At 54.9% G+C, this 23,385-nt stretch overlaps 1 protein-coding gene across 11 annotated transcripts in view; it reads right to left on the minus strand.

Annotated features, from left to right (window-relative positions):
- PPP1R12B (protein phosphatase 1 regulatory subunit 12B) overlaps positions 1 to 23,385 on the minus strand; it is a 221,015-nt gene that overhangs the window by 9,822 nt on the left and 187,808 nt on the right. For 10 of the 11 annotated variants that reach the window (XM_028488226.2, XM_028488215.1, XM_028488214.1 and 7 more), the window contains 5 exons: positions 13,610 to 13,626; positions 9,912 to 10,041; positions 8,965 to 9,069; positions 4,925 to 4,978; positions 4,229 to 4,279 (listed from right to left, as the gene is read on the minus strand). In XM_028488226.2, coding sequence (XP_028344027.1) covers positions 4,229 to 4,279; positions 4,925 to 4,978; positions 8,965 to 9,069; positions 9,912 to 10,041; positions 13,610 to 13,626 — 357 coding nt within the window. The remainder of the gene's footprint in view (positions 1 to 4,228; positions 4,280 to 4,924; positions 4,979 to 8,964; positions 9,070 to 9,911; positions 10,042 to 13,609; positions 13,627 to 23,385) is intronic. The other variant, XM_028488212.2, reaches the window with a different exon arrangement.

The following is a 23,385-nucleotide window of genomic DNA, read 5'->3' on the forward strand; positions in this document are numbered from 1 at the left end:
GGGGGGGGGGGGGGGGGGGGGGGGGGGGGGGGGGGGGGGGGGGGGGGGGGGGGGGGGGGGGGGGGGGGGGGGGGGGCCGGCCCAGGGCCCCCGGAGCTTCTCCCAAGTCCAGCTGCTGCCCTGCTCTCGGCTTCTCTCCTCCTCCCCCCATACTCGGCCCCCTACTCCCACTTGTTTTCTTTCTGCGTCTTTCTATTACCTCGTTTATTTCTCATTTTAAAAAATGGAAGGAGGCAAAGAAGAGAGGCCTGTTGTTGAAGTGTTTTCTGTGGGAGGCGCACCTACAGAAGGCCCTCTACCTTTCCTGGAAGCATCACCACCAGGCCTCCTCTGCTGCCGGGACGCCTGTTCCAGGATCAAGAACTGCCAACCTGCCCCCACCTGCTCCGGGAGGGTATGCACCAGGGAACCCATGGCAGGCTATACTGTCTCTGCCCGGCTCACAAAGAGGCTGGGAGCTACTTAAAGCTGCCACAGACAGCCTCCTGCGTGGAAGCACAGCTCTGCACAACGGTGGAGGGCGTCGTGTCCAACGAAGATGGACCGGTGACCGATACCCTCGCCAGTCCAGCTGTTAGCACGTGTTGCAAATGGAACAGAACAACCCGCCCAAAGCCATGCTTCCCAATCCCTGTGTCCCACGAAGGATCTAAAGCCGGCAATAAATGGAGTCCCATCCCGGCCTGCTTCCTGTCACTAGCCCTTCCTAAGAGTTCTCTGACCCTGAAGCTGAGGCCACCAGCTCCGGGAGAGAGAACGCGGTCTTGCCATGCGAACGGGGCTTCGCAGACTGGGCTGTGGTGACTACAGACAGGTGGCCGGGCACAGAGGAAGTCTCTCCTGCCCGCGTGGACAGGAGGGGCAGAAAGGAAAGATGGGAGGAGTTGTAGCTGTTGGGGAGTGAAAGAAGCAGGAAAGGAAAGGCAGCACGAAGATGAAAGAGTCAAAAGGAAAAACAAGCAGAGACAAGCGGCCGCATCTCCTTCCCCAGAGGGAGAATCGCCACCTTGGGAAAAGGGGGGCAGCCACACGGTTCGAGCAGCCTGGAGCGGCCGGGAGAGGAGAGGGGGCCGCGGTGCGGCCTGCGGGACCGAGTTTAAGAAGCAGTGGAGAGCCCCCGACTCTCACGCTTCCATGGGGCTGGCACGGGGCCAAAGCCCTCAAGGCCCTCGGCTCCGGGGGGAACGTTCAACTACGAGGACGATTCCCGCGGACGTGTGAGCGCAGGCAGGCGGAGGGGAACAACGTGGCCATAAAGGCAGGAAGCTGCCGCGGGAGCGAGGCTGAGAACAAGGCATGGCGGGGAGGCGGCGGGAGGGCGCAGAGCGGGGTGGCCGGGGAGGCCGCCAGGGCGAGGAAAACGAAAAATCCCAGAGCAACCTCACGGGGCACTGGCTGCCGGGCTCCTCGCACGGAGGGCCTGCGGGGAGGCGAGGCGGCACGGGAGGGGGCCGCCACGGGAACGCTCTCGGGCCTGACGCAGGCATGCTGGCACCGAGCCCGCTCCGGCCCAGCCCGCGTGCTCTTCTCATGGGGAGAGTCCATAAACACCTACCTTCCCAGGTAAAGACCAGAAAGGCGCAGCCTGTGTCGCCACCACGGAGCCCCGCGCCCCGCGGGCGAGCCCACCCCATGGTCCCCGGAGTCGGGGAACAGGCCTGAGTCCCTTCCTGTCCCTGAGCGCCCCCCGACTCCTCAGCGTTCACTGGAGGTCAGCCCCTGCTCCCTGTGGACCATGCCTGCAGGATCTGAGCATACAGACTGAACCGGGTCCACTCGCCCTCAGCGCACTGGGCCCCGGGTGTGACCAGCACCTGTACCGCGGCTGGCTACCGAGCATACACGCATGTCCCCAGACTGCCGTCTGCGTGAAGGGCCTGAAAGCTGACCAAGCTTCCCCTGAGCCTCCTGCAGGCCAGCACACCAGTTTCACGATGCTTGAGTCTGTACGTCTGAAGTCTCTGTCCCCAAAGAGGGTCCAGGCGCAAACACCCTAAGGTTGGCTGGCGGGCGGCTGGCACGTCCCCCCCAGTCCCTGGGTGGGGCGGGGCTGTCTGCTCACTTGGCCGGGCTTCAAGCTGAGCAAACATGCTCAGGGCTGAGCCGGCAGGAGCTTCTCCCCCAGGGGTCTGTGACTGGCAATGCAGAACAAGGGCAGCTGACTCATGAAGAAATTTTTTAAATAAAAGAAGATTGGGGGGCTTCCCTGGTGGCGCAGTGGTTGAGAGTCCGCCTGCCGATGCAGGGGACACGGACTCGTGCCCCGGTCCGGGAGGATCCCGCGTGCCGCGGAGCGGCTGGGCCCGAGAGCCATGGACGCTGAGCCTGTGCGTCCGGAGCCTGTGCTCCGCAACGGGAGAGGCCACAGCAATGAGAGGTCCGCGTACCGCACAAAAAAAAAAAAAAAAAAAAAAAAAAAAATCATTCAAGCCTTTCCCCACTTAGCACCACTGGCAATGCTTTGGTAAATGCCCTTTCAGGCTTTTATTGGCTCTATTATACATGATGTTTTTAAGTCTGCCTGCCGATGCAGGGAACGCGGGTTCGTGCCCCGGTCCGCGAAGATCCCGCGTGCCGCGGAGCGGCTGGGCCCGAGAGCCATGGACGCTGAGCCTGTGCGTCCGGAGCCTGTGCTCCGCAACGGGAGAAGCCACAACAGTGAGACGCCCTCGTACCAAAAAAAAAAGAAGATTGGCTTTCATTCTGTATACCCACTGGTCTGGGGCCTAGACGGTCATGGCCAAGCTCCGCCTGAATTTGAGGTGGGCCGGCACACGACCCAGGGCTGAGCGGGGCACAAGCTTCAGTGTACCTGATCTCCACTGAGGAAAGAAAAGGACTCACGACCTCGTTCATGAAATCTCAGCCCGAGAGGCTAATGAGACAGAAAGACGCACCTGCCCCAGCCCATGGCCCCAAGGGTGCCTGGCGCCTCTGTACTCGGAGCGGAAATCGGGGGTCGGGGGGAACCCAGCTGCTCCCCTTCGGCTTGTGATCCGGCCCTCGTGTGGGGCTGAATGGATGAGAAAGCACCTCCCGGCTAGAGGGTACGAGGCGGCCTGGGCCCTCAAGGACCCTACGAGGCAACAGCTCGGGCCTTATCCACGCTCCTGATCGGCGTTTGGGCCATTTCTTAATGAGCATCCTGTTAGTTGCCAGCAGACAGTATAACGCAAGGGCTTCAAAAATGGAGGAGCCCCTGCACAACCGTGAGCCGGGGACCTGCCATCCAGACCTGTCCAGCCCGCGAACGTGCTCTGAGCGGCCGGTGAGGTGGGTCTGGAGAAACCAGCAGCTGGAGAAGCAACCACCAGCTACTTTTGCTCTGGCTGTTCTTGAGATGCAGGCGGCACTGCCTGACGCTGCGTGCGGGCGTCCCGGCGCGTCCGGGGTGGAGAGCGTGGAGCGCGCACAGGGCTTGCCCCTCCCTCGTGCAGCAGCCACGCAGACCCAACAGGATTCCGGGCACTGGACCCTGCTGAGCCCTGAGCAACTTTTTTCAGTAGAGAACCAACCTTCCCAGGCCACGGGAGCAATAAACGTCTCTCCCAGAGGGCTCCTGGCCCGAGGGCTCTGCTCACCCTCCCGGGAGCCAGAGGCACGTGTTTCACGGGTGAAGATCCGCCGAGAGAGGAAATCAGCCAAGCGGCACCCAGCCACCGTGGCACGGCCCCACGCGCTGCAGCCCCAAGGCCCGGGTCCCATGCACTCCCACAGCCCCTTCCCTCTCCCCCTCCCCTGGGCAGCGCGAGTGTGGCTCCCAGGACTCCCTGCCTCGACGGTGACCGTCCCCCGAGGGCTGACGGAGGGGGTGGTGGCCACAGGTCCCGGGGCGGGAGACGTGGCTGAATATCCCAGGGGCAAGGGCGGGGGCAGGCGGCCAACGGGACCGTCAGCCTGCGTGCCTTCCCCCGGGGCCAGGAGCTGGGAACCCGGCTTCAGCCTCCCACCTGTCCCTCCCTCGGGCTGAAGCTGCTGCTGAGAAAACCTTACGAGTTCCGCTCAGGTCTGCCTCCAGCCTGCTGGACGACATCCCCTGACACCAAAGGCCACGTCTGTCCCCAGAGAGGCTGTGAGGGGCCCCAGCGGCGCCGGGTGAGCCGAGAGCCAGGCTGGGGAGCGCGCACAGGCTCGCCTCGTCCTCAGCTTGCCCGCATCCCTCACGGGCTGCCCGTGACCCACCCCGCAGGCCTGGGTGCAGGCACACGGCAAGCGCGCCTCTCCATACCTTCATCTCCTCCTCCATCTCCGACATCTTCCGCTCCAAGGCTCGCCTCTCCTGTTCAACACAACGCAACTGCTGAACATCTGACAGATTTGGAAAGGAGTCAAAACCCTGCCCCCCACCCCACCCCCGACTTATCCGGACCCCAAAGCCATGGGAATAAAACTTAAAACTTAGCTGCTTTCCAAATTAAACACAATCAGGGGAGATGGGAACCCATTATACGCCCAGGGTCAAGTCAAAGCTAGGGTTCATCGATAAATCTGAGCTTTCCCGACCCGAGAATGTCAACCCCCAGAAAGACACTCTGAGTGTGGTCGAGGGGGGGTCAGCAGTTGGCCCAGAGCTGCCCCACCTCAGTCAGGGCCAGCAGACTGTCTGCTCTTCTTAGGGCTGGAGTCCTAAGACCTCGACCTGGGGCAGAGGATCCTGCTGAAGCTCCCCCTCTGTTCAAAGGGACGGGAAGGGTCCAGAGGCCTGGACCACACGCCGTGGCGGGCGAGCCTGCGTGGTTCTGCTTTCCCAGGGCGACGCGGACAGCCCCCTGAGGACCCTCCCGCCCCGAGCTCTGAGGAGGCCAAAGCACCAGCGACCAAACTGTTATCCAGAGTCAGACAGAGAGAACGAGGCGTCCCCTGGTATGGGACGCGCAGGCTCCCGCCTCCTTCAGACGGTGTCCTACCCCCCATGCACACGCACCCGCTTCTCCATCTCCAGCACCGAAGACCGGTCGGCGGTCTTGTCTTGTTTCTGCTGGTGCAAACGGAAGGAACACATTGTTACTGGAGCGTCTCAGGGCCAGAGGGCCCGTCTAGTCCAGCCCCACCGGACATGTGGCCCAACCCACAGGTCCTGATATCACAGAGACGAAGTCGCCGCCCTTCAGAGTTCACAGAATCCCTGCCGGGAGTGGAGGCAGCAGCAGTGCTCCCAGAAGTGTAACACGGTCACAAGTGCAACGGCGTTACCACACACACACACACACACACATACCATATATACACACCACACACACACATTATATACACACAACACATACACATACAATACATATACACACACCACAAACACACACCCTTCACACACAACATATACACACAATACATATACACACCACATATACACACCACACATACACACACCCTTCACACACAACATATATATACACACAATACATATACACCATACACACACATTATATACACACAACACATACAATACATATCCACACACACACACCATATATCCACACCACACACACAATACATATCCACACCACATACACACCACACACACACACAATATATACACACAACACACACACATACAATAGATATACATACACCACAAACACACACCCTTCACACACTACACACACACATATATATACACACCACACACACACAATACATATACACACCACAAACACATATACACACCACACACACACAACACATACACACACAATACATACACACCCTTCACACACAACATATATACACACACAATACATATACACCACACACACAAAACATATATACACAACACATACACACAATACATACACAAACCCTTCACACACAACATATATACACACACAATACATATACACCACACACACAAAACATATATATACACAACACATACACACAATACATATACACACCACACATATACACATCACACATACGTAACACATACACACAATACATATACACACACAATACATATACACACACCACACACACCAGAAAGATGAGGGAAACCTTTCAAGGAATTTTTATAAATAATGTTCCTTAATGGACATGGTGCTTCCCACAGTTCCCCAGGCTCTGTCTAAATGGTTTAATATTTTCACCTGGTCATCAGATTTCCTACATAAAGAGAGGAGAGCTCAAACATCTTATTTGAGAAAGACTCTGCAGCTGTGCAAATACAGTTTGCCTGAATATTAATCCATCTGTCAGGTGAGATTTCCTTCTTCAAATAGCAAGAATTCCAAGTGCGGTGGATTAGTGTCTATGCTAGAAGAGTTCTCAGCTATGCAAAAGCTGAGTTATAGTGAAATCCATTCAGTATCCTCTGGGTATTCGGATTCTGAGTTTTCATGGGAACCAATGGACATTCCTCTCTGTCACTTGGCCCAAGAGTTTCAGCATCGTATTTAATTCTGACCCATTCTGTGAGCGCCAAGTGGCTGGAGAGGACCTAGTACAGGGAGCACAGGGCAAGCTTGATAGAAGGCAAAACATGTAGGGCCTCTGAATCATTCATTCTTAAGTGTGGAGCCATTAAAGTCTTTCCATCAGAGGGGTGATTTGAGCAAGTCTGTATTTCTGAAAATTTACTTTTGGCTCTAGCATGACGGATGGCAAGTCACATTATACTTATTTTCTATGTCAAATAATTAGTAATTTATATAGCTTCTCTTCTTTATTAATTTATCCTAGAGGTGGCAAATATACACTACAATTCCCCCTCTTCCTGAAGCCATGACACACATACACACTTCAAGGCCAACCATCTTCTCCCCCCTCACGGCCCCTCCCTCACCTCTTTCTGGAATCTCAGGCCCAGAGGAAATGAAAGTGCCTTTTCTCCTGTAAAAGCCTGAGCGCCAGGCACTCTTCTGAGCGACCCCTTCCCGCTCTGCTCCTTCTGTTTTGGAGACCGAGGCTGTGATTTTCAAGGAGGACGGGCTGCCAGAGCCTCTCAGGGGCCCATTCATGGGACCTGCCCTGCTTTGAACAGAACTTTTACTGTCTTATACACTGGGCTTCCAGTTAAGATTAGAACTTTATTCTGGATCATCTACTTTTTTTTTTTTTTTTTTTTTTTTTTTTTGCGGTACGCGGGCCTCTCACCGTCGTGGCCTCTCCCGTTGCGGAGCACAGGCTCCGGACGCGCAGGCTCAGCGGCCATGGCTCACGGGCCCAGCCGCTCCGCGGCACGTGGGATCTTCCCGGACCGGGGCACGAACCCGCGTCCCCTGCATCGGCAGGCGGACCCTCAACCACTGAACCGACAGGGAAGCCCTCATCTTCTACTTTTAATATAAATTTTGCAGAGGGGCTAAAAACATTTAGCCGCCACAGCTACAAAGTAGAAATCAGTTTCAGGGAACGACTCTTAAACAGGGCAGGGAAATGACCCCTGAGTCCCTTTTGGGCAGAATTTCTTACAATCAACAGACAGTTAATGATGACAGAGTGACTACTGTTTCCGTGCCTAGCACCAGGCACGGAAACATTTAATAAGTACAGAAATTACGCTGGTCTTACTGAGGAGGTTTCTTTTTCAAAAAATTAAGGACTAGCCAGAACTGGCAGTAAACTGGGATTTCTGGCTTCTGTCCTGGGCTCTCACCGTCTGCTCTGAAGGTCACAGCCGCGGCTCGTCTGCACCACAAGCCTCTCTTCCCTAAGCCTGAGCAGCATAGAAGGTGGGCCGATTTCACTACTTGCTTCACCTACACAAAGAGATCTGAACTAGTTCACTTCGACAAAGAACTAATTTTGTTTTGCTCTGTTTTAACCCTAACCCTCAGAGTTCGGGTGGACCTTTCACGGGAACACGCCGTGTGTGCACGTGGTAACTGTTACCACACGGATGTGTGGGGTCGACAGGCCTCCCCTCCACTGCCCTGCCCAACAGTCCAATTTTGGTAAAGAGCAGAGGCTTGGTCTGTAGCACCACCGTTTCTTCTGAATTCCAGTAACCTGTATTTGGCAAAACTCAGTATATTCCAACACACCCAGCAAAGCAGTTGGCTAGAAAGTCAATGCTCTTCCCCGGCGACTAAAAGGCTGAGTTTACTTTCAACGCCCTCTGTGCAATCAGTGTCCCCGGCTCGCGACTCCAAAGCCGAGACCCCAAAGCTCAAAGGATGCACTGTTGGGGCTTCTGCAGAGGAGGGAGCGGGGCGGGCGGGCCGTGGCTCCTCGCAGGACCAGCCCGTGCCGGTTCAGGACCGAGTTGGGCCCGGCCGCCACAACCAGGCGGGGCCCCTCCACGATGACGGGCAGCCCCCAGGACAGGCCCACTCTGCGCTGGCCGAGCCCTTCAGGAAAGCGCGGCCCCTCGAGCGCCAGCAGCCCTGCCTGCCCGGGGGTGTTGGGAGGGCACTGCCCCGAGCCCCACATGCTCACTGCCGTTGATCCCAGCGTTTTCGCCTCTGCTTTTGGATCCCACCCTGGGGCGGAACGGAGAGCCAGCTCTGCTCTTCAGCTCGGCTTCCCGGTAACAGTCCAAATTCTCATCCCCAGGCCTCCAGGCGGCTTCCTGCCGACCCAGCAATAAGCCAAGACAGGGCTCGCGCCAGCCTTCAGTGAGAGTCTATCTCCCTGGTGATGAGTGCACCACCCGCTATGTGTCACTAATTAAACCAGGCCGGGCAGCGAGAGGAAGAGCTTTATCTGGCTCCTTGTTCTGGCACAGGTGCTGCAGGACAGAACACAACGTCCCAACGAAAGCTTCGTCCTGGGTTTGCTGTGACCAAACCACGACCGACAAGGCAGGGGGCACACACTGCCCACGACCAAGCCCTGACGCTGGCCCACGCTCTCCGCTACGAAATGAGCAGATAACCCGTAAGAGTAATTACTAGCACTCGGGCGCCAGGAATGGTCCACTGGACCATCAATTTCCAATTTTAAGTTCAACGCGGTTTGAACCCCAAACCAAGTCTCTGAGGACGGCTGACCTGACTACCTCGCCCCCTCCCCCCTCCCCCTCCTCACCTGGGCCATCTTCTCAAGCTTGGATTTCACGTCTGCCAGCTCGAGCTGGGCCTCCTGAAGTTTTGTCTTCAGTTTCTGGTTTTCGGTAAGGGCGCTCTCGTAGAGCTGGGGGAGGGAGAAGAGGGAGTCAGGTCCCCACCCTGTGGGCGGAGCAGGGAGACAGAAGGGCCCAGGGACAGAGGATATTCAGCCAAGGGCTCTGGCTCTCCTGCTGCTGGAACCGTGAGGTCCTAGGTGCTGAACACAAATGATGCTCCACTGTCAACAGCGTTCATCCCCAGGAGGTAGGGGTGGGGAGGGGAAGTCCGTCCACTACCTCCAGCAGGGAGGGCATTCGCATGGCTTAAAGACGGGGTTCCCACACAAAAGGGGTTTCCTTTTGGAGCCGCCCTCCTGTGTATCTATCTTAGCCAAGTTCTGCTCAACAAAACAAACGTTTTCTTAACAAAAAAGTTTTTCCTGGCATCTCAAGCATTTGAAAGGGAAGGTTTTTGAGCCGGCCCCTGGAGCTGGGTTCTCTCCCTCAAGAACCAAAGGAAACGAACCATAAAGTGATGGAAACCCCCCAAACCAGATTGTTATTATTTACCATTGCCAAGAAGCATCTGGTTGATGTTCACCGGACCTCATTAAAAGCACGTGTTTGTTAAAAATATCAGAGTCCATCAAGTGATTCTCTGGGCCCAGGCAACCAGCATTACTCTTATTTCCCTTTCCACAATTCTTGACCCTTACTTTTTCCTACACCTCTAAATATCTGATTTAGGTGCGCTTTTACTGCACTGAAAGCGATACGTGAAGGGCTCTTCATTCAGCTGGTTGAGAGGGGGTAAACGTGCTGGCCGTCAGCACCTGTCGCTGGAGCGCCTTCCCTCCCGCCTCTCAGCGGGAAGAGGCAGGAGGGTCGACTGGAGGGGACCCCTGCGCGGGGACCCGGGAGCCCCCACCTTTCTGTAGCCCCTGCTGCTGTCCTCCCCCGCGCGGCTGCTCAGGGTGGCCAGGCGGGCCTCGCGGGCCTCCCGGCGGGCTCTGGCCGAAGCCCGCTCGCTGCTGGCGTCACTGCCTCCCAATTCCAACCTGTGGGAGACACGGTAAAGGTACAAGTGGCTTCCGAGAACGAAAAGGCGGAGGGAGGTGATGCTGAAGGGCAGGGGGCGCCTTCCCTAAGATGCGCTTGACCGCTGTGGCCAGAACAGGCCCGGGCCTCCCCGCCTGCCGAGCGCACTGCTCGGGGGAGGAGGCCAGCGCCCACCCGGGACGGAGCTGACGCGGGAGGTCGGCGCTGTGACAGCCATCGCAGAGCTTCTCCAATTAGCTTAGGGCCCAACAGCTTCCCTCAAGAGCACGCTTTTGAACGCAAAAGTTTCTGGGATCTCAGTGGCTCTTAGAAAATGGTTCCAATGAAGTGCCAATGAGCCAGAAACACATGGGCCTGGAGCTGCAAGCAGGGGTGGGTGAGGATGGCAACCTGGGCTCAGCAGGCCGGCTGGAACCCCAGAGGTGCCGGGGGCGCCACCCGGTGCCGGGGCAGCTCGCGTTCCACCCTCTCCTCTGGATGCCACACCTGTGACAGGACTTCATGTCTCGTAGCAACTGCACTTTTGGGGCGGACGGTGGCTTCGTTCCAGTACTGACTGGTCCGTGAGTGGAAGGGCCTCTCAGCTGACCTCCTGCTTAAGTGGACGGATGACTCTCACCCTGATCCTTCACACCGGTTCCTATTTTTCTGGGACTTTGCTCTTTCCAAGCTAAAAGGAGGCCCACGGAAGGGCCACGTGCAAACCCGCCCTCCAGGGCTCTACCCCTGAACCGGGACGGTGTGAAGAGTCCCAGCTGTGGAGCTTCCGCCTGCGTTCCTGTCCTGCAGGGGCCACGCGGGGGTGGGGGTGGGGGTGGACTAGGTACCAGAAGAGGCCGAGCAGGGGTGGGGGGCAAAGCTGCTGATGACCCCAAGGGCTGCCTTTTCCTCACAGAGATGCTCAGTCCTACAACATTTTCTACTACATTCTTTTCCTTCTTATAGTTAAAAAATCTTCTGTAAATAGAAATCTCTTTATTGACTTTCCTGACTGCAAAAGTACTACATGCATGTTGAACGGTTTAAGTATTGGAACTAAAGTGTCTAAAATAGAAAGTGAAAGTCACTCCACGGTCCTGCCCAGGGAACAATCTCTACCAACAGTTCAGTTCACATCCTTGCAGGATGTTCAACATGGATGTCAAAATAAATATTTCTGTAAATAAAACCAGAGAATACCTTCTGCAGTCTGACTCCCCCTCCTCTCCCCTACACCTACGCACTCACGACTGCAGGTATCTCACCATGTAAGTAAAAACACATTTGCCTCATTAAAAAAAAAATGACTGCGTAGCCTTCCACTGTATGGCTGTATGACAGTTTAATCCTCTATTGATAGACACATATTGTTTTAAATTTTTTAGCTACTATAAATAATGCTACAACGAGACTTGTCTGTAAATCTTAGTGTATTTGTTATTTTCTTAGGATAAAATCTTAGCAGTGGAACTGTTTGGTCAAAAGATAAACAATATTTTAAATGCAGATATATATGTTACCATACTGCCCTCTAGAGAGGTTTAAAACTTTTCAATCCAACAGGAGAAATATCTTGTTGTTAATTTTTTTTTTTTTTTTTTTTTTTTTTTTTTTTTTTGCGGTACGCGGGCCTCTCACTGCTGTGGCCTCTCCCATTGCGGAGCACAGGCTCCGGACGCGCAGGCCCAGCGGCCATGGCTCACAGGCCTAGCTGCTCCGCGGCATGTGGGATCTTCCCGGACCGGGGCACGAACCCGCGTCCCCTGCATCGGCAGGCGGACTCTCAACCACTGCGCCACCAGGGAAGCCCCTGTTGTTAATTTTAATGCTTTAAAATCATTATGGAGGTTCAATATCTTTGATTATTTATCTTAGTTTTTGAAGGGCCTATTCATAGCCTTTGTTAATCTTTGCCTCATTATATTGCAGGAGCATCCTACATATACTGGGGCTTTTAAAACTATCTAACATAGGTTGCAAAAAATGTTTTTCTCCACTTTACTTTTTGTCTCTTTCAATAGCAGAGATTTTAAAGTTTATGTAATTAGAATGATTCTTTCCCCAGTGAGTTGGAAAGTCATACATGACTTTTGGGGGCTGTCGACTGTGTTCTAGAATCTCACTGTTTTAATTGCTACAGTTTTATAGCATATTTTGAGGTCTGCAGGGAAATTTATTTTCACAAATGGCCATTACAATGTAACAGAGTTCACAAGAAATTAACTGTAGCAAAACGCCACTCTCCACCAATTTTGCAAAACGAATTTTCTGCTGGGTTAGTTGGAAGTTATATTTATCCTAAGCTGGTGCTTGGTGAGAGGGCAAGCACAGGAAGAATACATGCAAGTTTGTAAATTTTAAAATATATTAATAAGGTAGAACCAGCTCAATTATTAAACAAATTATGAAACTCATTTGCCCTATGGTATCCTGTAACTACATCTTCCCAATCTCCTCTTAAATGGGAGAGTCAAACTCTGGCTCCACATTCTCTATTATTTTTTAATTAATTAACTAATAAATTAATTTTTTTGGCTGCATTGGGTCTTTGTTGCTGAACGCGAGCTTTTCTCTAGTTGCAGCGAGCAGGGGCTACTCTTCGCTGCAGTGCATAGGCTTCTCATTGCAGTGGCTTCCCTTGCTGCGGAGCACGGGCTCTAGGCGCACAGGCTCAGTAGTCGTGGCTCACAGGCTCTAGAGCGCAGGCTCAGTAGTTGTGGCACGCGGGCTCTAGAGCACGGGCTCAGTAGCTGTGGCTCGCGGGCTCTAGGCGCGCAGGCTCAGTAGTTGTGGTGCACGGCTCTAGGCGTGCAGGCTCAGTAGTTGTGGCTCACAGGCTCTAGAACGCAGGCTCAGTAGTTGTGGCGCGCGGGCTCCAGAGCAAAGGCTCAGTAGCTGTGGCTCACGGGCTCTAGAGCGCAGGCTCAGTAGTTGTGGTGCAGGGGCTTAGCTGCTCCGTAGCATGTGGGATCTTCCCAGGCCAGGGCTTGAACCTGTCCCCTGCATTGGCAGGCGGATTCTTAACCACTGCACCTGCACCACGGAAGTCCCAGTCTCTATTATTTTATTTTATTCTTCAGAAAGATCAATTTTGTACCCTTAGGTACTAGGTGAAAAACTACAGAGGCTCATTCCCCAAACTCTGATATGCTTAACTTTCCAGCAATTGCAGAACAGGTCTTTGGTTCACTGGATAAACTATTCCTGGGCCCCATGTGGGTACAGGGCACTGTGTCAGGTTCCCTGACCAGCCGGTCAGGCCGGCCTCTCCTCTGCCCTGAGCCCTTCTGTACCTCCATCCCGCCCCTGAGACTGTCTGTCCAGCCATCTGTGCGCTACACAAAGGGGAGGACACTAACGTCTCCCTAGCCCTGGCTGGGGGGGCGCGCGTGGCGCTCGGGGAACCAGCACGGAGGTGGGATGCAGCGTGACTGGACAGAGGGGCCCGTGCGAGGCCCAAGGGAGCCGCTCGTGACTGTGGGGCTGTGGAAGCGAGACAGGAGGATGGAGAGAGGCTGTTAGACTAGGCCAAGCCGCGTGCAACCACACATGCGTCTACTCACGAGTGTGAGGCAGGCAAGGTCTTACCTAGAAAGTCGTTCATGCTGGAGAAAGAAGAGACAAACAAAAAAATCAGCATTAGCAAGGGACTGACATTTATCATTTCCGTTTACAAATGTACTCTCAAATCAGATGTCTCAGCTTCACGGCTGAAGACAGGGGTGCAGCCTCACAGTGTGAGAAAAGGCTCCTCGGCTAAGCGCCCACGCCTGTGCCCACAACTTGCGAGACTTGAGGCTTTGGGAGCACATCTCATTAAACCAGAGTCCAGCAACGCGTGAAATGATCACCCGCCCTGCCACCTACCAAGCCGTCCTGTGTCCCAAGACTGCCTGGGCCTGTGCGACAGGCTGCCTCTCTGGATCTCAGCGTCCATTCTACCCATCTCCCTCCACTCACACCCTCGGCCCTGCCCGTGTGCACACGGTATCCATGGCTGTGAAGGTCCAGGACGGTCCCCACTTCCTCCCAGGTCCCTAGTGAAGGGAGAGGAGAGCGGGGGAAAGGCCAACCCCCGTCCCTAGGATGGTGGTAAAAAAACGAAAAGAGTAACAAACTACTGAGATCTCAGAAGAAAGGAGTTTACAGATTTGACCTCTGAGCTCGGTTACCTATGGTCGCTGCAAACAACTACGATTATGCCGGTTTTACATTTATTTTTAATCACAGATGACCTTTACCCTCTATCTCCACTTTTTTATAAAAAGAACTGAGGCCAAAAAAAAAACCTCAATTGATATAAATGTATCTTTTTTTCCTCCTTTGAGGTGTTAAAGAATAACAAAATCCTCAAGGGCAGACAGAAGAAGGAAGATGAGAAACCAGGCCGATTACCTAAGCAGGAGCAGCGAACCGCTGCTCCTCTGGGCGTCGCCTGGGGACACCGCTCTGTTGAAGGTCACACCACGTGACGGCCCCACATACCGCGCCCTGAAGCCGTCCGGGGGGCAGAGCACCAGCACTGCTGGCCGGAGGGACTGACCAGGCCACCTCGCTGCAAGGTGGCTTTTCCCTGTGGACTTCTGTCTTGAACCCGGGGCTTCCATTCATCAATTCCCTCGTGGGCTTTTCCAAAACGTCCTCAGCCTAACCTCAGTCTGGAAGGTTCTCTCTCCACAGGCCTAGAGCTGCGCCTTCTTCTACGAATTGTAATAAGTCCCCCAGGTGACCCATCATGCGGCCCAGGTTAAGCACCACTAACCATGGGCTTTTTAACGTGAAGACGCGTCCCATCTGAGGCGGAGGCACCGGTAAGAGACCGTGCGCTGTGTCTGTAACGTTCTCCCACGCTGGAATCGGGCACCCTAAAACGTGTGAGTCTGGGATTCAGGAATTCTCCTGTCTCACATTTATAATATCCCATACCATCGATCACTGCTTTTACCAACATTAACTAAGGGTTGTTTTTCTCTGACTTGAAGACTTTTGTCAAAAAAGAAACTAAATTTTAGCCACGTCTCAAGAAGTACTTAATATATAAAAACGCTTCCCGTGTGCTCAGTGGCGCTGGGGTTCCCCGCGTGGCCATGCCCACCGGCCGGCTCAGTGCGGAGAGCTGGCCTTGGTGGTGCCTGGGGGGCGCGGGGGGCACGCACAGCCCAGGGCGACTGCCCAGGGGGACACATCCCAGACCCGTGAGTAACTGAGGCCGAACTCCGGCCCAGGCAACGGCAGGGGCCCTACCGAAGTGAAGGCCCGCTGAGAGCAGGGCCCGTAGGGGAGGCCCCGAGGAGGGGCAGCAGAGAAGCCGTGCGCGAGCAGCGCCGACGGCCCGTCTGAGCAGCGCAGGGCAGACGGGGAGCAGGGGCGACAGAGAACAGCGCGGAGGCCGGGGCCACTTCCCGACAGAAACGGACGGGAAGATGATGCTCGGGAAACGCGCGCGCGCGCGCGCACACACACGTCCAAGGTCTCCCCGCACCCCCTCCCGGTGACGCCCTCAGGGCCTGCGCGGCTCACCAAACACCCAGCCAACAGCTCAGGCTTCGGGAGGGCTGGGCCTGGGAACCAGCCTCTGTGCTGGCGTCCAGACCCGTGACGCCGCAACGCCCTGCCCGCTCCGCCTCACTTCGCAGCTGCAAACGCCCCACACTGGCGGCCGCCGGTCAGAGCAGCACGCTAACTCAGGGCCTGGGAGACCGGGGCAGGGCGGGGCTGGGACTGAGCTCACAGGCGCCGGCCCGCCCTCTCTCCGCGGCTTCGGGGCAGAGCGGCCTTTCTCACGCTCCATCGCCCCCATGGGAGAGCCTCTGTGAGCCTCCCACGCCCTCCCCCAGGCACAGAGAACGAGCCCTTTACAACCTCGCCAGCTTGCCCCACGCCTCGGTCGTCCTCTCCCACAGAAACCCAAGCACACCCGTGCCCAGCGCGCAGACGGGGGCCTGACCACGTGACCGGCAGACGCGTCTGTTCACCGACTCGGTGGTGCCCAAGCTGTGGGCTCTCACTTGAGGGTGCTGCAACATCCTCTCTGTAAGAACGTGATCGGTGGGGTGAGATTTTACTACATCTCCAGCTTTCAGTCCGCTGTGCCGACGCTGGCAGTTGCCTCTCTAAGTGAAGAGAGTTCTTCCTTTCATTAAGGCAGGGAAATTTGGCTTCTCCCAGGCCTCAGTCTGAGCCATTCTGTCGTATCAAAGCATACTACTCATCTCCACTGACCGACCCCTATCAGAGCACCGGGTAACTACCCTTGCCCACTTGGGGTGGCCTGGAAGTACCGCGGAGCCATCGCACCAGCGGAAGTTCTCAGACGCAGGGCAGCGTCGCATGCGGTGACACGGAGTGGCCTCCACTGAGGAAGCTGATGCAAGACACAAGCAGGCAAAAACTTAAAGACGCAGAAAATAGGTTAGCACTGCCACGCAGCAATCAGAAAAAGCCCACGGGGTCCTGGCAGTCGCAGGCAAGCCCCCCCGGAGGCCAGCCCGGAGGGCGGTGTGTCCTACGGGGGCTGCCCATTTCTACCTGCCGGGGGAACTGAAAGCAAAGAGCACATTCTGTCGTTTGTTGTACTTTTCAGGCATGTAAGATGCGTGTTATCAAGCTCTTTGGGATGCACTCTCATCAGGTGCGGTGACGAGCAGACTGTCACCTGATCCAGGTGTCAGAGGAAACGGGCCTCGCCCCGAGCCCACCCCCCATCCTTCTCGTACTCCCACCCCTGCCCGCCCCCCCAACTCCTGGAGCCCCCTGGAACCCGCGGGCTTTTTATCATTGCCTGCAAGGACTCGCCTCAGCCACGTCCCGAGAAGGTGACCTAACTCCTTAGAGAAGAGTGAGAGTCTCAGAAAACAAGCTTTGGGGCCATCGAGGTAGCACGGTTGCCATAAAGCAAACAATATCATCTCAGAGAAGGAAGACACCTGGGATTTCTGGGGGAGACGGTGTTCTCACCGTAACAGAAATTAGCCTGAGAAGACAGTTCTTAGAGGCCAGAGGGCAAGTGGGTTAAAAGTGTACGGGACCTGGGACTCAATCCCCAGCTTCTGATAAAATGGATTTGGTATTTAGATCATACTTCCAGAAACTATTGTTTTGCTTGATTTCTTGATATCCTAGATAATCTGGTGTTTGACGAACAAACACTGGTTAGATTTAGGGAGAGAAAGTTGGGTTTCCTGGGTAAAAGGAGCAGAGTGGCTGAACTGGTGGAGACTTAACTTCCATCTTCCCTCTTCCTCCTCCTGTCACTCAAACTGAGCGCAGTTCACCATCACCCGGACACTGTGTCTCAGTCTAAAGAGCTGACTCCGTCCGGGCAGGGAAAGCACGGAGTGGGTCTGGAGAGCAGGGGGCGGGGCGGGGCGGGCCTGCCTACGTGGTCTCGCCGGGGCGGGGGGCAGTGAAGGACGGTGTCAGAGGCCGGGGGAGGGCATCGAAGACCCTCCAGAGCAGAGCCTGAGAGTCGGCCCCGTGAGCAGCGACTGAGGAGAAGCCCCGGAACACGGGGCCTGGGGCCCCAGCCAATCTGCGCCCTTCGGAGGCCAGGAGCGGGGGTTCCCCTCGCCTGTGTTCTGGGAACAGCCCATCTCTCCCCGCAAGCTCCCCCGTGGACACGGAGCAGCGCTCTCACTCCACTCTCGAGCCGGGTCTGAACGGCTCATCTGCCCATGGTGACACCATTTACTTTAGGAGAGGCCCAAGCCTTCTACGCAGCCTACAGGTTAAGACCAACGTCCCGTGGCACGTGCCCCAGTGAGGACGTCTCAGGAGGAACTTCTGCTTGAAGACTGCTGCTCTGCTGCCACTGAAAACAAACGCCTGACGGCCACTGAGGCCGGGCTCTCCGGTGTGTCTGAGCTAGAGGCAAACGGCTCAGAGAAGGAGTTGCTTTCACAGCTTTTATGGCCCAGCTGGGGGCCACAGACATTGTGAATGGGGCCTGCAGCAGCAGAGACTTTAGAAACCAAAGCAAACGAGAAAACAGAAAGTAAAAAGAAAGATGAGCCAGACGCACCATAATTTAAAAAATGCTCCAAAACCAAGAAGCAGGCTCCTTCCTTTCATGCCTCCTGAATTCCCCCATAACCATCTCATTGGTCGGGGCCTGTTTCTAATGAAAGAACAGAGCGAAGAGCACCACGAGTGCAGACGGAAACCCTGGAAGGGGCGGGAACGGGGCGGGAACGGGGCTGGTTTTCATTTGTGAAATGCCCAGAGTTCTCAGAACACCAGAGGCGGGCTAGGAAACCCCCCACGGAAGCTGTTAACGTGACGTTATCGGGAGTTCAGGAAGGCAGATAATTAAAACCAAACTCTTCTGACCAAGCTTAAAGTCAAATCTTAGCTCTGGAAGCTGGGCCCAAGGGAAAGGAACGAACCGCGTCACGCGTCCACACCAAGACCAACGTGGGCCTGACCCTGCAGCGATGGGAAAGCCTCCCGGTAAACCTCCTACTTCACTTCCGTGTTCCCTGGAGAGGCCCGGGCAGGGGCCGTCGGCGCTGCCCCGGGGTGCCCGAGCCCTGAGGAGCGCGGGTGTCGCTGCAGCGAGGACCCGCCGCAGACCTGGCCCCGACCTGGCCGCTCCCTGAGCTCCGGAGACAATCACGCTCCGACGTTCTGAGTTTGAGAGCCCTTCCCTATACTCGTCTCAGACAGACTCGGGCTTCCTAAGCCTTCTGCCTGCGGGGAAGGGCGGCCTCATAACCCGAATGGTCGGGGCTCTTGGGAAACTTGGAAGGGCAGCCTAGCAGGCTCCAGCTCCGAAAAGGATCTTTCTGAGTCTGTATTGTTCCAGTAATATATCTGGGGGCCCTGAACAATCTGGAGATGCAGGTGGGGGCCGGGCCGGGCCGGGGCGGGGGTAAAAACTTTCACGATTTACGCAGAGATGCGACAGTAGGGGACAGCGATGCTGAGGCCTGCGTGAGGTGCTTTCCCCTGTATCTAAAAAATGAGTATTCCCTTAATATCATCACACGTCCAAGTATATTCATTTTCTCTTGCTGCTGCCCCACCATCGGCTTGGCCGCGCCCTGCCAGGCTCTCACGGGCAGAACCGGGTGTCTGCTGGCTGGGCTCTCACCTGGAGGCTCGGGGGAGAACCCCTGCCTGTGGCCGCCGGGGCTGCCCCCGATCCTGGAGGCCCCCGTGTCCATCCCCCCTTCACGCAGTGACATGGGGGCTCCTTTCCACACTCCTCTGCCATCAGCCAAGAAAGCTCTCTGCGTGCAGGGCTGGTGACTGGATCAGGCCCACGTCTCATAAGGTCGGTGATGCCCGTAACACGGTCGAGGGAGGACCACCTCATCACATACGCGGGCCCTGGAGCCCAGGCCAGGACATCTCAACGAGCCATCTTAGAAAGTCCCACTTTAAAAAGACATGGTCTAGTTTACCTGTAACATCCTCAGAGTAAGAAATACCCACGGTACACGGCCAGTCAGCTGCAGGTGGGTGATTACAGACATTCTGAATCAGAATAAGGCTGAAAGCACGACTGATGCTGGCGAACTGTGCATCCACCCAGCAGCTGTGTGTGCCGGACGGTACTCCCGAGCCGGATGCTAACAGCATTAAAAGTATTAAGTTACATCTAACTTCATCTTAGTTTACTCCTTGATGTGTCTCTACCAAGTACTTAATACATATGGGAAAAAAAAAAAACAGGAAAGTCAAGAAATACAGTACTTATAATCCCATTTACACTGTAAACATTTCTGAAAAACCTCACTGCCAGATTGTGGCGACCCCACCAATTTCATACTGCACGTAGCAACAAGATGACTGAATGTTACTGCACATGTTCTGGTCCATCTCATTACATTTCAAATGGTAGAAAGAGACCCATCTTTTGCTATAGCTATAGATCACGCTGCCCAAACATTACTGGAATTCTACAGCTCTTATTTTCTATGCAGGCCTGTACCTTTTCTTTATGGGTATTCCCAGCTTCTGAAGAATTTCTAGATTTTTGGGGGAACTCACAAAATGTACTTATTGTAGAAGGCGATATCTGAACGTACTAAAGTTTCCCTGAAATATCCAAGGCAAGCCCTTTGTGCTTACAGGTCATCTGTAAACCCCTATGATCCGTAAACACACTTACAGACTGCGGCGTCTTCTCCGGGCAGCTTTCACACGCCAGGTGACGGTGACCAAGGACAACAGCTGCTCTAACGCGTGTGGCTCTAGCCAAGGGTCACGCCACTCACATTTAACACGCACCGTCACTCAGTCTCAGGTCTGCGCTGGCACGTGCGGTGCACGCAGTTGCAGGAGCCCCTAACATCGCGCAGACAATTCCAAGTGCGGCCTGAGCACGGCCCCCGGGGCCGTGAGGCTCTGCAGGGTAGTGGGTCCCGCCACCCGGTTAGGGCCATCATCATGCCTCCTCAGCATTAAGCTTTCCAGGCCCACAGCCTGGGAAGAGGTGGATTTTTTACCTGGGAAACATCACTGTCCAGCAGCCTATTTGGGTAGCAGTTATTTTAATTTTATTCAGACTAGGCTGTGAATCAAAACCCTTGCCGAGGGGTTAGTGAGGCTCTCCAGACCTCACCTCTTAAGAGGAAACAGATACTCGGGACCTAAGTAGCCTAAGGAAAAACTTTTTCGGCTAAGTCGGTTCCACAAAAGGTTAGGGACTTCCTTTGTTCTTAGCTTTCTCTCTCTGTTCCCACAGAAACCAAAATATTAACTCACATATTTTAGAGCTGTCGACACACTAGCAAACTGCCACAAGCAGGGATCTGAAGAGCCTCGAGAACACCTGTGGCTATTAGCCCTCAAGCCCTCACTACAGAAACAGGATTTCACAGTGCACGGCCGACTCCCTCCAGGGGGCCGCACAGGCCAGGAGTAGAGAGCAGACCAGGGTCGGGCAGTGCATCCTTTCCCTGTGAGTGAGGGGGCCTCAGACAGTGTCCTCTGGGCTCAGATCCCTGCTCTGGTGGGGGAAAGTTGAGAACACCCACAAAACAATGACAGTCATCACCTGAGTGCAGTCAGACGCTAGGCTGTCTGGTACACACAGCAGATAAAAAGGGTTGCCAGCAAAGGAAGACCGACGCTGTCTGGAGGTTTCTGGTAAGGCTTCGTAGAAGGACGACCCTATGAAAAGCATCAGCCTGGAGTTAGAAACAGGGTGGTCGTGAAGCATGACGCTGTTCTGCAGGACCTGTCCTGTGAGAAATCGGGCACTAGCTGGGACCTCGACAGTAGCCCCAGTGCTACCGGCAGCTCTGAAAGGTACAGAACTGAAGCTTTCTTTGACTCTGCCACTAAATTTGACCTTTTATACCCCCTATGGACCTCGAGTCTTCAGATGCACAAGGTTCTTTGGATTTGAGGGGCTAAACTGTACTCCCAGAGCAAAACTGGTGTTTTACCGTATAGGCCTTAGGGAGAGGAGACGTGTGCGCACAGGGTGTTTGATTTTTGGCAGGTGAAAGATCCCTTAGATAAGAGAAACCTCAGAAATTCAGGCTCTTCTAATTCAGAACTTGTTATAATGTAACAGGTCCTGAATTGAAGCATACCTTTGTACCAGCTGCTTAAAAATTATTTTATAAATAAATTAATAGCGTAAAAAGATAAATGACCTTACCTAATGGATCTGTTTTTGAGCACTTATAAAAATGGCTTTAGAGAACTATTTACTAATACACTCGCTAAAAATGATTTTAGGTGACAACCTTCAAGGGTAGAGCAGATCTTTTCTCCTAAGCAACAGTTCTAATGTAGATACTTAGAAGTAACAAAACTATACCTACTTTTAAATGTTGCAAAATTCTGACTTTATCTAAATTGATTTGTCTCTTTCTAAATTATTCTGTGAACTTTTTCCTTCTTTACAACAGGTTTATTATCGCCATCTCTCTTTTCAAAACAGATTGAATGGTCAGGGGTGTCAGCAATAACTCAGGAGCTATTTCACGGAGACGCAGCGGTTCCCCGGACCGCTACACGGTTTAGCGCTGCCGGCTCCGGCATCTGCTGGCGCATGGGCTCAGACAACTACTACCTTCCCTCGGCCTCGGCGTCCTCACGGGTAAAGGCGGGGGAACGGTACCTGGTGCGTAAGGTTATCAGCAGGATGAAGCGAGAGTCGCGTGCCTGGCGCAGCACCCGGCACAGGAGACGCTCTATAAATACCAGTTTCCACAGCCCACTCCTCTCTGCCGGGGCCTGCTGGCTGCCGGAGGAATAAGCTCAAGCAAACTCTTCCGCTCAAGTCCAGGGTTTTGATTGTTTGTAGATTTTGATCATCCAGGCTAATTCCTACTTACCCTTTCTAACCCACAGGCATTTAAGGTCATTCTTTTACTGTCTGCACAGTGACACTCTCTCCCAGATAACCAACCACGGGAGGTCGATCTTGGAAGCCCACAGGAGCTGTGACGCTCCGACACGAAGACGCTGCTTTCACAAGGAAGCAGGCGGAGGTCAAAGTCTAGCCACGCTCCCATGTCTTTCCCCGTCAGCTCACCGGGAGGACTCCTGCACTGTGACCCAAGAGGGAGGCTGGGCTTTGGGCTGGGGTGAGGACCAGGCCCAGGTGTGGGCGGCTGCCACCCACCGAGCGACACACAGCCAGGACCAGGAGCGGAAGGGGCAAAAGGCAGCCGGAAGCCAGCTCGAGCCGCTCCCCTCCATCTCCTGATTCTAATCGCCAGCTCCCCCACATATTACGAGGCTGAGGAAAAGGGAGAAGCAATGCTGCATAATCTGGGAACTGCTCACGTGGGAAACGCTCTCCCCGGTGGCCCCACTGGCTGTGCTGAAAACGAGAACCCCAACCTCTTGACCCGACTGACCTTCCATTTCTGGATTCTTTGGGGCTGGAGCTCATCTCTGGAACATCAAGTTGACCACAATACCTGCAGACGTACAGACAAGACTCAAGGCCTTCTGTCTTCCCTCGTGTGACCCCGTGGTGACTGGAGAGGATAAGGCCATGCACGGGAAGAGCCTTCTAACCTCTTGCTGTTACTCCCCAAGGCTTTACTCTCAGCTCGTTCCTTACGTGACATCTACTCCTTGGTTGGAATCATAAATATCCGTATTTCCAGCCCATCATTTCCTTCCGAGCTTCGGACCAGCTACTTTCTGGTGTCAGTGCCGAACCTCCCGAAGTCCCTCTAACTCGGCACATCCCAGCGTGAGGCGCCTCCACACTCGGCCCCCGCTGCTTCCTGCCCTGCCCGCCGAGCCGCGTCCTGCCGGTTTCTACCGAGTGGCCCCGATCAGAGGCCTGAGAGTCGCCCTGGCCCCTGCCCGCTCACGGGCTCACCCCGCCCCAGTCCACTTCTAAACGGCCGGACGGTCCTCCGACCACCAGACAGCGCCTCCGTCCG

This window comes from Physeter macrocephalus, chromosome 4 (genome assembly GCF_002837175.3).
Source record: "Physeter macrocephalus isolate SW-GA chromosome 4, ASM283717v5, whole genome shotgun sequence".
Taxonomy (NCBI): domain Eukaryota; kingdom Metazoa; phylum Chordata; class Mammalia; order Artiodactyla; family Physeteridae; genus Physeter; species Physeter macrocephalus.